Source organism: Pecten maximus, chromosome 18, assembly GCF_902652985.1.
Source record: "Pecten maximus chromosome 18, xPecMax1.1, whole genome shotgun sequence".
NCBI classification, from domain to species: Eukaryota; Metazoa; Mollusca; class Bivalvia; order Pectinida; family Pectinidae; genus Pecten; species Pecten maximus.
In genome coordinates this window covers 23,249,178-23,262,571 of record NC_047032.1, presented here as the reverse complement: position 1 = coordinate 23,262,571, position 13,394 = coordinate 23,249,178, and the positions used below count along the sequence as shown (strand labels likewise).

The 13,394-nt window shown below is 35.2% G+C and overlaps 1 protein-coding gene across 5 annotated transcripts in view; it reads right to left on the bottom strand.

Moving 5' to 3' along the window:
* LOC117316530 (potassium channel subfamily T member 2-like) overlaps nucleotides 1-13,394 on the bottom strand; it is a 70,779-nt gene that overhangs the window by 31,181 nt on the left and 26,204 nt on the right. For all 5 annotated transcript variants that reach the window (XR_004529871.1, XM_033871161.1, XM_033871163.1 and 2 more), the window contains exon 4: nucleotides 4,820-4,902. Coding sequence is in view for 4 of the 5 variants with exons in the window: in XM_033871161.1 (XP_033727052.1) it covers nucleotides 4,820-4,902 (83 nt within the window). In the remaining variant the exon portion in view is untranslated. The remainder of the gene's footprint in view (nucleotides 1-4,819; nucleotides 4,903-13,394) is intronic.

Below are 13,394 nucleotides of genomic sequence, written 5' to 3'. Positions count from 1 at the left end.
ATTATTACAACCAATCAAACACCAAACATACAGCTGACAATCAAAAACCATATATACAGCTGTCAATCAAAAACCATATATACAGCTGTCAATCAAAAACCAAACATTCAACTGTCAATCAAATCCACGTATTTTTCAACCTTTATTTTATAATGTTAATAAGTGTTATCGTGTCATTTTGCTTATTCCATTTTCCTGATTCGTACCACAATGCAGTAACAAGGGAATTTCCCTCATTCTTGTGGCGTCGAAACTAGAAAATCAAACGATCAGCGACCTTCTAGAACGGCGGAGCTTAAGACATTCGTTGAAAAGATTGTAGACAAAATAACGTTCCCAACGGTAAACAATTTCGGAGTTTATTCTTTTAGAAATGATTAATTCCAAAACACTAAATAAACGAAAGACATCTCAGCAAAAACAATTAAATGTTTTCTACAGGAAAAAGAAGACAACTGTCATACATATATAAAAATAACTGAAACACATCAAACAACCAGAAACATTTTATTGACAAATGTATGTAGCTGTGTACATTGCAAATGAGTCGCAGTATACACTTGTAAACAGACAAACCGGAAGTTTGAGAAAGAGGGCTCCATTAACAATGGTAGAGAACATGACCGGATACACATCACATAGAAACAAATTATCCTCGGGGTCCATGTAGCAAGAGAAATTGATATCGTAAACCGTGGAACAGTTCATTTGCATAATCCGTAATTCCTGCGCATCCTGTACATGGATTAGGGACTGGAACTGGTGAACAGTGTTGGCCCCTGCTTCCAAGATATCAAATTTATTAATAAAATTGAGATTTCAGTTTAGTGGGAGATAAGCTAGCGTCAGAAAATTTATTTGCAAAACTGTGGGGGACGATAGCCTGTCAATTGTTTAACATATCGCCTGGATAATTCCAAACTTTAATCCCAATTTTTCAGAATAACACGCACTTTAGTATGCATCATTTTTATCTTCGTAGAGTAGACATTCATTATTTTTTTCAATTCCACTCATTTTTCTTTTCAAATAAAGATTCGAGTTTCACAATGAAATACATGACTCGGTGACACATTCTTTAATGTATAAAAACCAACCTAGAGTTTAAACCCAGAGATAAAACTTTATGGCTCAGAACAGAATAATATAATCTTGTAGGTATGGTCTGTTATTATGATCAACTCTTTATGCCTACAACTGATGAAATATATAATAAATAATAAGATCTTCGATATAACATGGTTATAAAAGGTTTGCTGTCCAACCCCATAGTTACCTGTCCTAGACCTGTACACCATGTGACCTGTGTCATACCTGGCACGGCAAAATGCACGTGTTTAATTTTAAATTACTTGACACAGCCTTATAAATATTCATTACCTCATGCCCTAGCATAATTCTATACATGTGACCATAACACTTTTACACTATATTTCTGCTATACAACGAACCGCAGAGAAGTTGAATTTGAGAATCATATAAAATATGAATGGCATTTACTATCAAGTTTTAGTGCTATACGGACATTCTTATCGATTTTATTAAGCCTTTTTAAACTTTAATAATCCTAGTACGTTTGAATTAATCCAGGTACTCAAAGTTGAAAATTGGAAATAGTTTTTAACATTAGCAACTAAATACAGGAAGGACTTGCTATCGAATCTTCATTAAGAATGTATATATGGTAATGATATTACGTCTCTGCCTAGCTGATTCTATCAAATGCAAGGAGGTATTTTTTGAAACATAGAATGTTTAAATTGGATTATTATCATTGTGTTGTACTGTGATAATTTTAACGTGTGAACTGCTATTATTCTGTTATTTGATGATATCAAGTATAAAGTTGTAACACTTTCGGAATAAAATTGAATTAGATGTATTTGAATGAACATGTGAATATACGTTTGCTAACACCACAATATACTAAGGATTTCATGCGTGACGTTTCGGTGACTAAACTCTGTCACATTAGTCAAACAAAAACAAATGCCTGATGAAGATTCTAGCACAACTTTGTCACATTCATCAAACAAAAACAAATGTCTAATGAAGGTTCTAGCATTGTCACTAAAACGCTTCGCCTAGAATCCATTACTAATCACTAATCATTAAGGGGTCTCACATATACATCTTACCACTTTAAAAAGTAGACAAGTGCACGTGGGTATATAGACCTTTTTCTGTTTATCTTTGACCGACCGAGGGACATCACACTACACCTTGATGGCATGATGTTGAAGCGTGAATATGAACACAATATGTCCAGTATTTCATGCATGATATATTTCGTAGTAAAGTGTTATGCAAAGAAACAGGCGCACGCACACAAGCACGTGCCAACGCATAGCATCTACCATCTTCCTCCTTATTTGTCAGCTAAACTTTGATTCTGGTTGTATTTTGTCTTGTCAAATGGAAACATCTCCATAAATACACTAAAGACAACTTAGCAATAGGTATGCTGAATACTACATGCATTTCCATAACAACACCATACACATAACGACGGAAACAACGAACGTCGTGTGTTCCGAATGGGACGGATGTTGAGTGCTTACAGACTAGTGACTTCCGATGTTGTCTGATATAATTGATAATATTAAAATGATACATATTTACAAAATGTACAAGCATTAAGATAACACAGTAGGAACAATGACGAGAGGTATCAAAGGCACGATATCAGTCCTAGTCATCAACATATATGCCAATGAGAATTATAGGAGCATAGTCCGTGTTATAGTTTTTTTCTAAAGAATAATTTCTTTACTGTATGATTTTTTTGCCATTCGCATTAGTGACTTGGTCAGGATTTTATTATATTAGCTTCTCGTATTAGCGCCTAATGATATCACAGTAAGGACGACTAGGGGAATGATAAACACAATATCAATCTATTTTTCAAAGATATCTTTGACATGATTATTTGGTCGTATGCAAAAGACTTTTGTACACTGTATCTATCTTAAGCAGATATTCATTATTATATTTTGAGTTTCCAATGACGTGTTCAATGTATCAACACTTTAGAATCACAAATGAATACCGGAAGTTCACCACAGCTGTATGACGAAGTTTAATTCATTTGTCTCTAACTATCAAACTATAGATCGGATGAGTAAAGCTAATGTATTGAGATTGAGATTGCGATTGCAGGTGGTAGATACTTAAGTCCTGGGATTTTCCGGAACCTGCACGTCTCGTTTTAAATTATTTACTATCATAATTCGCTCATTATATTCCTCATAAAAACCGATAACGGTACTGCAACACGCATGTGACCTGCAAAACTAATCAGTGGATTCGCGAATTCGCTTATATATACCATTATGCTATTGGGTCAGTAAATATAGTAAGTTTCGTGATTATAGCTGTCCCTCGTCACATCATCTGGACCTAATAATTGTACTGTTACACAGATGTGACTTGGAAATCGTATCAGTGACTTTGTGAATTTTGTTATTTATCCACATTACCTGGAACAAGCATATAATGTTATTGTAAGAGAGATATGACTTGTTCAGCCTAGATGTGACATTTCCTGTGATGGTCCTGACTGTGCATACATGACGATACACACACCAGATATGCAGAGACTAATTAACATATACATGTAAACGATGAAATAATGGGACAAGGCACAATCAGGTCTAAATAGCACACCTATTTATGATAACCGTGCGATGAGTCATTATTTCCCGTTTACCATCAAATAAAGATTGTATTAAAAGACAAAGCTCAATTTAATATATAATTGTAATTTTCTAGAGACAGGACTAGGTGACCAGTCTTAAAAGTTACTAAAAACAAATGATTAATATCAAACAATATTATACAGTTTCCCCGAGGACTCAACAGTGATCCTTGATGCCACAAGGAAGTCAAAGTCATGGAGATCAAAATGGCCATGAATAGCTATTAACATATAGAACGAGAGGTGCACCAACAAACATTAAAATAGAGCGGTGCATTTCCCCAGAATTAAGTGCTGATTTTAATGTTCGATAATTTTTAAAAGGAAATGTTTAATCCGAGCTGGTGTCTCTATCCATAAGAATAACTGACGTGCGATCTATTAATATAGCAGATTATTTGACGTGTATTGATTGATCGACACTTAAAAACAGAATGATAACGAGATAGCAATTATATATGCATTATTATTCATTACCGGATATTCTATACATTAATCGACACTTGCCTTTAACAACTTCCTGAGTAAAATCAACAGACGTCATGTGATTGAGAAGAAAGAAAACTGAATATATATTTAAGAGCATTTGTTTACCTGTTAATAATTATATATGGGAGGCAATATGTGGTTTTATTAACGATTGCAGTCCTTCATTGGTAAAATGATTCTGAAATGTTGTTGCATTGAACAATGTGGACTAAATAAAGAATTCGCCATCAGAACATTGCATTTTCGGCAATGTGAAGTTCCAATAATGTTTTAAGAATATTGATCCACTGTTTTAAAAATATATCAATGAGTTAACAATCAATCTTTAGGTACATACATATTATTTAACTAATGTTTATCAAAGTGCTGCACCAAGAACATTATGAATTATATAAGGGATAATCTAAATCAGGGTTAACTGGAGATCTTATGTTGTGTGCATTATATGTACCAGTGGTATTGAATGACGTTTAATGTCGTAAATGATGCAGAATTATTTCAACATTTTTTCAATTGAATTTGTTAAAATATTCACAAAAACCTAAATTTACATTTTTTCTATAAGGTTAGGTCACCAACTGCAAGTCATTGAGATGTATGATAGTAAGAACAATTAAACTGACATTTACTTACGTGTTTCCGGTTTTCGTAAAAATAACCTTTTGAGACGGCCCCTAAATGACAGTTCATTTGTAAAGTACTTCACTCGGGTGGAACTATAAACAAAATAATAAAAACAAAATTATCGCAACTGTAAAAGAACAGAAAAAAAATAACAATAAAAGGTAATGGTTTTGCATGTGAGAATTCAAAGGCAATTAAAAATCCATATTAAAACTTATTAATATTTGTTACTGATAAGTGTCTTTTTATCCTCCAGATAAAGATAAATCCATTTAAATTATAACATGCCTGTTTAAATAGTTTAGAGATTCCAGCGAGTTTTCCTCCGACAAATATATAAAATCCTCGAATACCGGCTCTTGGAATCGGACATTTCTATTGTTCTTGTCATTCATTGTTGTCACATTCGATCATTGTAAGATACACCACGATCATGTGAAATATTCCAATGTGTCCTCGTTTCCTTCTTATTTCAACTATATAATATATACACAAACACATTCACACACACATATATGTGTGTGTATGTAGGCCTATATGTATAGTGATAAACGAAACATCGCGCCTAGTTTGTCAAGCGTCACACTCGACACAGTATCTATAAATTCTAGGTAAGTGTTTTCTTATCTACATTACATTTCGGATATAATTATTCTGAAAATAGTTTATCTTATGAGATTGAAGTTGGATAATCTTACTGATCTGAACATAACTACTGACACACATCAGTGAATACAATAGTGCTCATGTTCATATACCATGAATACATATTAAGATACAGTAGAAAATAAATTAAGGTAACATCATGATTTATGCCACTGCACTTGTTGCTTGTTGCACAGTAGAAAATAGGTCAAGGGCTAAGACGTCGTTTGTTGCAAAGCATAAAGTAATAAAGGAAAATATCTAATACATATTTTACGGCCTTTCATCGAATTCGAAGGGATATGATATAGACACAAATATGACGTTGCATGCTAAATAACAGCTCACTGGTCAAGAAGGTGTCACGTCATAGTGGTTGGCAGAGTAGGACAAAAAAAACGACTATTACGTCATTGTTTTTTCTCAAATGAAATCATATTCATTACATGAACTGCACACACATAACAATAATACTAATACAAAAATAGAAATTAGGCTGGCAAGAAAAGAACAGTTAAGGCATCAAAAACATACGCTACGGGATTCCTTAGTCATATGGCTCTCATAAAAGCAAATTATTGCTAGAATGCCAAAGAAGATGTTCAATGATCATGTATCGCTCCATTTTTTCAAGGTTGAATCCATTATATTAAATTCTTGCGAAGGGCCTCGAAAACTGTGTTGGGCTTCATCTAAGGGATGAATCCCGCTACCACGCAAATATAATGGTTTTTTTAGGCTTTCGGTAATATGAGCATTTTAATAAAGTTTGCACCAATAACCTTGAATATGCGTCAAGATCATTAATTTCGTTAACCGTTTGAGCTTCATTCAAGAAGACCTTTATTTGGCTACACAATGTGCCAGCTACCAAACGAATATAAAGATTTTAAGCATTTCAATCAAAAAAAATATTCTACAGATGTTTAAGTAATTTTATACGTGTTAACTATTAGCAGCTGTGACCTTGAGATAGGTCACGGTAATTCGTTTTCGAAAACGTTCTTAGTCTCCATCCTAGGACGCCTCTAGTTCATTGTAAGGACTCTAGATTTCTTAGTGAATTGGATTATGCCATTTTTGAGAATGAGTAAATGGTATGGACAAACACAATACAGCCTAAGGTCTTTCGAGTAGGTGAGTCTAAACAAAAGGAGAATATCAATAAATGTTTTAAAACCGACTGTTAACTATATCAATGTTTCTCAAACAAGAGGCCCATGGGCCTTAACGGTCACCTGAGATTTGAAATATTTCAGTTAATTTAATTGACCCTTTTTGAGCCCTGCCATCAGCCCCTAGGGGTCAGTCAGGGCCAACAGGTGTATAACATTAAGCTGTCATCCAATGCTGATAATGTTAACAAAGCTAGAATGAATTCCGATAGAAATCAAACAAATAATAGTCAAAAATGTGATTTCCCTATATAAACTATAGTAAAATCTCCCCCCTCTCCAGGGGCAAACTTGTGACCCCCGGGTCATGAAGTTCATTACATTAGTAAAGCACCATAAGACCCTCCCATCTATGAAGCGTATTTGATTCTACCTTATTTGGGACTTGAGAAGAAGATCTTTGAAATTTCAGTCTATTTGACCCTTTTTAGCCCCGTCCATCAGTCCCTGGGGGTCAGTCAGGGCCAACATGTGCATACCATCAAACTGCCATCCAAAGCTGTTAATGTTAACCAAATTAGAATAAATTCAAATAGAAATCAAACAAATAATAGTCAAAAATGAGATTTCCCTATATAAACTATAGTAAAGTTTATCCCCTCCCCAGGGGCAAATGTGAGACCCGAGGGTCAGGAAATTCACAGTTTTGGTAAAGCACATTAAGACCCTTCCATCTATGAAGAGTGTTTGATTCCATCATATCTGAGATTAGAAAAGAAGATTTTTGAAGTTTGAGTCAATTTGACCCTTTTTAGACCCGCCCATCAGCCCCTGGGGGTTAGTCAGGGCCAACATGTACATACCATCAATCTGTTATCCCCTACTGATAATGTTAACCAAGCTAGAATGAATTCCAATAGAAATCCAACAAATTATAGTCAAAAATGTGATTTCCCTATATAAACTATAGTAAAGTTCACCCCCTCCCCAGGGGCAAACCTGAGACCCCAGGGTCATGAAATTCACAATTTCGGTAAAGTACCTTAAGACCCTTCCATTTATGAAGAGTGTTTGATTCCACCATATCTGAGAGTAGAGAAGAAGATTTTTGAAGTTTTAGTCAATTCGATCCTTTTTAGCCCCGCCCCGCAGGCCCCTGAGGGTTGAGGACCATATAATTCACAATTTTGATTGACCTTTAACCATAAAAGCTTCCTGCCAAATTTGATTGAATTTAGTTTAGGGGATTTGGAGAAGAAGTTGAAAATGTAAATTGTTTACGGACGCACGTCGCACGACGACGGACAAAAGGGGATTAGAAAAGGTCACTTGAGACTTTGTCTCAGGTGACCTAATAAAACAGGGATCGTTTAACATCGCCCATACACATACATCGATGCACCAATATCCGCTATGCTCTAGTGAGGTATGGCCTGCATATAAAAATGTAATAAATTGCACATTAACGAGACAGCGAACGTTTTTAAGGGTGTAATAATGCATGAGCTGCTGTCTCAACATGTAATTATTATACTTTAAACAAAGCGCATGTTCCCAAACTACCGTATTTATTTTAATGTTGCCACGTCTTTACCATATATCGCATATACAAACTTTAAGACATGGTTTACAAATCGTGGAGATCCAAGACCGATTTTGGCTCAGCATTTTATGATTTTTATTGGAGCTATTAAGTAAGAACAATTATGTGATCTAAAGCAACATATAAATACATTGTATGCAATATAATTGTCGAAAAATGACCATGAAAATGCATTATACAGCTGTTTCCGCCTTCTAGGACTCGTCAGTGATGCAAGTGATATCATACAGCTGTTCCGTCCTTCTACGACTTATCAGTGATGTGACGGATATAATACAGCTTTTTCGTCCTTCCAGGACTAGTCAGTGATGGTAGGAATACAACTATTCTTTCGTCCTTCTGAACTCGGAAGTGGAAATCTAGTAGGCAATTCCTTAGAAAACCAAATGGAACTTAACATATGTTTTGATATAGAAGGGAAGATATTTCTTTACATAATTTGATCGGAAATGAACAAAATGGTAACGAAATAACACATTCAAAATCATATTGCTGTGCTGTATACAAAAATTTCCAATTCCAATCACAATACACATATTGCCTGTTTGCTAAAATAATAATAATAATAAAAAAATTAAAAAAACCCAACAAAACACCCTGCTATTTCTGAGCTACCAGTCTCTAACTTACTGGGCAACTATTTCGATGAAGGGTTTAATATTATAAGCCGTCTATTGACATCCTTGTATGCTATATGAATGCATAAAAACGATCTGAAAATACGAACCAAAAAACCAACAAAACAGACAGAAACAAACAAAAAGAAAAGAAAAAAGAAACAAGAGGCCAATGGGCCTTAACGGTCATCTGACTCAAAATTAAATACCCTTATACTATTGTAGTATGCATTCATTGTAGTATGCATTCTCTGTAGAGCGTAAAGTGGCACTGTTGGCCATGGCGGCCATCTTGGATTTTTATCGAAGTGGAACTGGGGAAGAAGTTTAAAATGTGTTTTTCAAGATGGTTGCCGTGGCGGCCATCTTGAATTTCTGACCGACCTGAAAAATAACAACACTTGGTCAGGACCATCCCAGCATCATTTCAGGCAAGTTTCAGCTCAATCTGACCAGTGGAACTTGAGAAGAAGTTTCAAATGTGTTTTCAAGATGGCGGCTGTGACCGCCATCTTGGATTTCAGACCGACACGAAAAATAACAACACTTGGTCAGGACCATCCCAGCATCATTTCAGGCAAGTTTCAGCTCAATCCCACTGGTGGAACTTGAGAAGAAGTTTGAAATGTGAAAAGTTTACGCACGGCGCACGGCGGACGGCGCACGACGACGGACGAAACATAATTACTATAGGTCATCCTGACCCTTCGCCGCGTAGTTAGAGACATACAAAGAAACAAGCAAACAAATGATCCGGAGAAATTCAAGCATGAATGAAAAAACGACAGACCTGTATTCAACGTTAACAAGAAACGGGAATTGTTTAATGAACAGTGCCTGGATGATGGTGTGCTAGAACTATACAGGCATTCACTCTCCAATATATACCACAACATTACATGCAAAGAAAATACATTCGCAACGATAAATTACAACACATTATCTACATAAACAATAAAGTAAAGAAGAATACAAAATGTATCACATTATACCATTAAGACGGGCGAATGGTAGCAATATATGGCTACGACAACGCCTATTTTACTTTGACTTGATTTCCCCCAATATGTATTTATTAATGATTTAAACGTTTTTGCAATTTGTGTGCATCATTTTTCATTAAATCAGTAATTTGCGTAAAATATTAACAATCACAAAAGTTTTTTTTTGATGAAATCAGTTATTTGTTTTTAAAAAGTGTAGTAGTAAAATACAAACGTTTCCCGGTTAATCGGCATCCTAAGTCCTCACACATTCAGCAAGGTGAATATATCCACTGATATGTTATTCCGAGTAAAATCATACTCTTAAATGATAAGTTTACCTCTGATATCTAATGTTTACAGCAAGTCAGAAAAGACTTAAAGATAAATGAAATGGAACACAATTCCATTTTATCGAACGTTATTTTTATTGACTTTTTTCAAATTTACTTGTGATGAATTTTATTGTCGGACTACATCATTGCGACAATATTTGGCACAATAAAGATGCCAGCTCAACTACTTATAGAGAATGTTTTTAACGGCTTACATGTAAACTTAACACACTACTTGTAACTACCTTTAATGTGAAATTTCTCATATGAAATGATCCATTTTTATATTATTATCTATCATCCACTGACCGTTTAAGCATCAGGGATACGATATACTTGACTTTGAATGACGTAAAGCAGTAATAAATGTTTGATGAGAATATGTCAAAGCTGACAAATAAATGAACAGCTTTGACAGGAATTTAAATATTCTCGTAAACATATCCAGTAGATGCCATAAAATATGGTCAATTCGTCTACACCATATGCAGTTCAGACGAAAGTTTAAACAATACACTGCACGAAATTTATTTTCAGTCAGTTCCCGTTTTAGATATGACCTTGAATATTGAATTTTTGTATAAATTGCTTTCTGATGACTAGTGTTTATATTGTCAACATATGCGATACAATGTTCCAAATATCAAAATATTTCGGTTTTAATCCATACAACACTGGTCAAAGATATAAAATACAATATAACACAACATATGAAATCTTGGCAACAGTAAACCCATAGTATGAATAAGTCTTCAAAAATTGACAGAAAAAAAGAATGAAAACGACAACGAAATCAGCTGCAGATGCACGAAAGTAAGACGATAGAAGAGACAGCAACTCAAGACACAAAGAAGCCAATTATACATTTTAGTTACTACAGTGATAAAGCATAAGAGACCCATGGGGCCTGTATCGCTCGCCTAGATATGTTAGTGATTATGGCTAAGCGCTCTAGGATATATAACAAATACTTTTCTTGGATCTGCCTCTCAATATCATGTGTTGCAGTCAACACTTTCTTTTGACTACCAATTACCTTTCTGGTTCAAAATAAGATCCAAAGCATATTAAGTTACAAAGCATACAACATTAATACCCAAGTGACTCTCTTTATTGTTCCTCGACTACAATTTTCTAGGGTAAATATACTTATAAATAAACCATATTCATTTAATGTTCCCCAAGGGTTCTTGAGAGAAAATTTGATGAACTATATGTATTTCAAAAAAATGCCTCTTTCCCCCTTTTGGGCAAACCCACCATCAATTTAGACAACATTGTATATCGTTCAATCAATAATCCTTCGTACAAAGTTTTACCAAAATATGCCAGACGCTTTCGACCACATTTGGAACACATCCTTTCATTCGTATAATAAAGAATTTGCTCGATATCCCTAATCCTCCCTCCTGCCCAGGGGAGCAACACGCTCCATTTATAAAACACTGGATCTATTTCCCCCTATAATGCTCCAGACTAAATTTCATCAAAATTCATTCAGTAATTGGGGACTGGTAGGGATTCAAAGGATTAATATATATGTCTCTTGTTGGGCCCGCCCCTCCGGTCCATGGGGTGCCAAAACCTCCATTCATACAACATTTAATCAATGCTCAAAAACGATCCAGAACAAATTTGTTCAAAATTTATTTAACCGTTTAAGAAGTGTAGCGATTTATAAAAAAATGTTGACGGACGTCGGACGGACAACGGACGCTGCACCATGACAAGCTGATTGGTCCTTCAGACCAGATGAGCTAAGGTGAGCTAAGGTGAGCTAAGGTGAGCCAAGGTGAGCCAAGGTGAGCTAAAGGTATCCTTTAAACTGATGCGCTTTGGCATAGACAACAAATGGAAGAGCATAACAAGGAGAATTGTAACTTAGACAGATTTCCCACAAAACAAGAGCTGGAGAAACACTGTTTCAAACATATACACCATTAACCGTGAAATCGAAAAAGACGTAAACAATTGTTATGATAGTGTCAAGTCATTACCATATCTACTTTCTATTGAACAGTTATACATATCTTTATATCTTTTATCAGAGAGATTGTCTGTCTTATTTCTGAGACTAAACAAAATGGAATTATGAAAAAAGACTTCCTGGATTGTAACTGGCGATGACGCTTGTTCGACTTAAACTATGTGTACCACATGCCACAGAAATGCGTACTAATGACAACTGATAAAGCATGCATGCTGTTTCGTATAATTAATTTGAGGTAAATTTTACGTCATGCTAGTGGTCGTAAACATGTGTTATAATTCGTCATCGTTTGCTTTGATATTGTATTCAGTGCTGAAGTACGTAGATGTTTGTGTAGATCTGTCGCCCTGTTAAATGACCTGGCCATTTCGGGGCAGCGTGCCCGGGAGCTACCTCAATGAACAATATAACTAAGAAATAAAGTAGAAAACGACGGTAAAATTGAAACACTGATCTGAAAGTTTTACCCAAAGTCATATGAATTGCTTTATATCTAAACTATGAATATAACTGCAGGTAATACATTGACAGCAAAAATTATTTATAAATTTTAAATACGTCATGTATCGATCACATGCTGTTGAAGAAACTTTAAACTTACTCTAGATCATTTGTATATACGCTTAAATGAATACCATTTCGTTCAAATACAAGAGTGGGCTGAGTTGATTAAAATAAGTACAGGCGTCTGCTTCCGGTTAGTACTATTCCTACTATATCAAAAAGGTGTAACACATGAAGATTGAGCGGTGAATCAGCTATGGAGCGGAAGTAGTTTTTGTTTTTGTTTTTGTTTTTATCTAAGAGCTGTTTTAAAACGGATACTCGGATTATTCGCCGATTACAGTAAGTATTGTTTATAGACTTGTCGACCAATCAGGTTACCCCCTCGTAAAACCGCTCTAAAATAGATGCATCGGCGGCTTTCACAACCACTTTTGGTCCAACTTTCCACGAATTGATATTTAAGGATTCGTCAAGGTCACCGAAGTTTGTGTGCATTTAATATTTCAGTCGGATTGAAGCCAAAGTCAAAGTGAATCGAAGCCCCCCCCCCTCACTTCCGACTTTTCAAGTGTTACACCTTGTTGTTATAGTAGGAGTAGGGACTATTTTTCTATAAATAATAACCAGAAGCAGACGCCTGTGATATAAGCAGTTTTATTGCCCCTTTTCCTTTCATACTCCTCGCCATGTATCAGTGCCCTAGCTTTGTTCCTTAAGGTGATATCTATAGCCCTGAAAGTACGTTTGTAGGTACTATTTTCTAATTCAATCAACTTTTTATCCATCCAT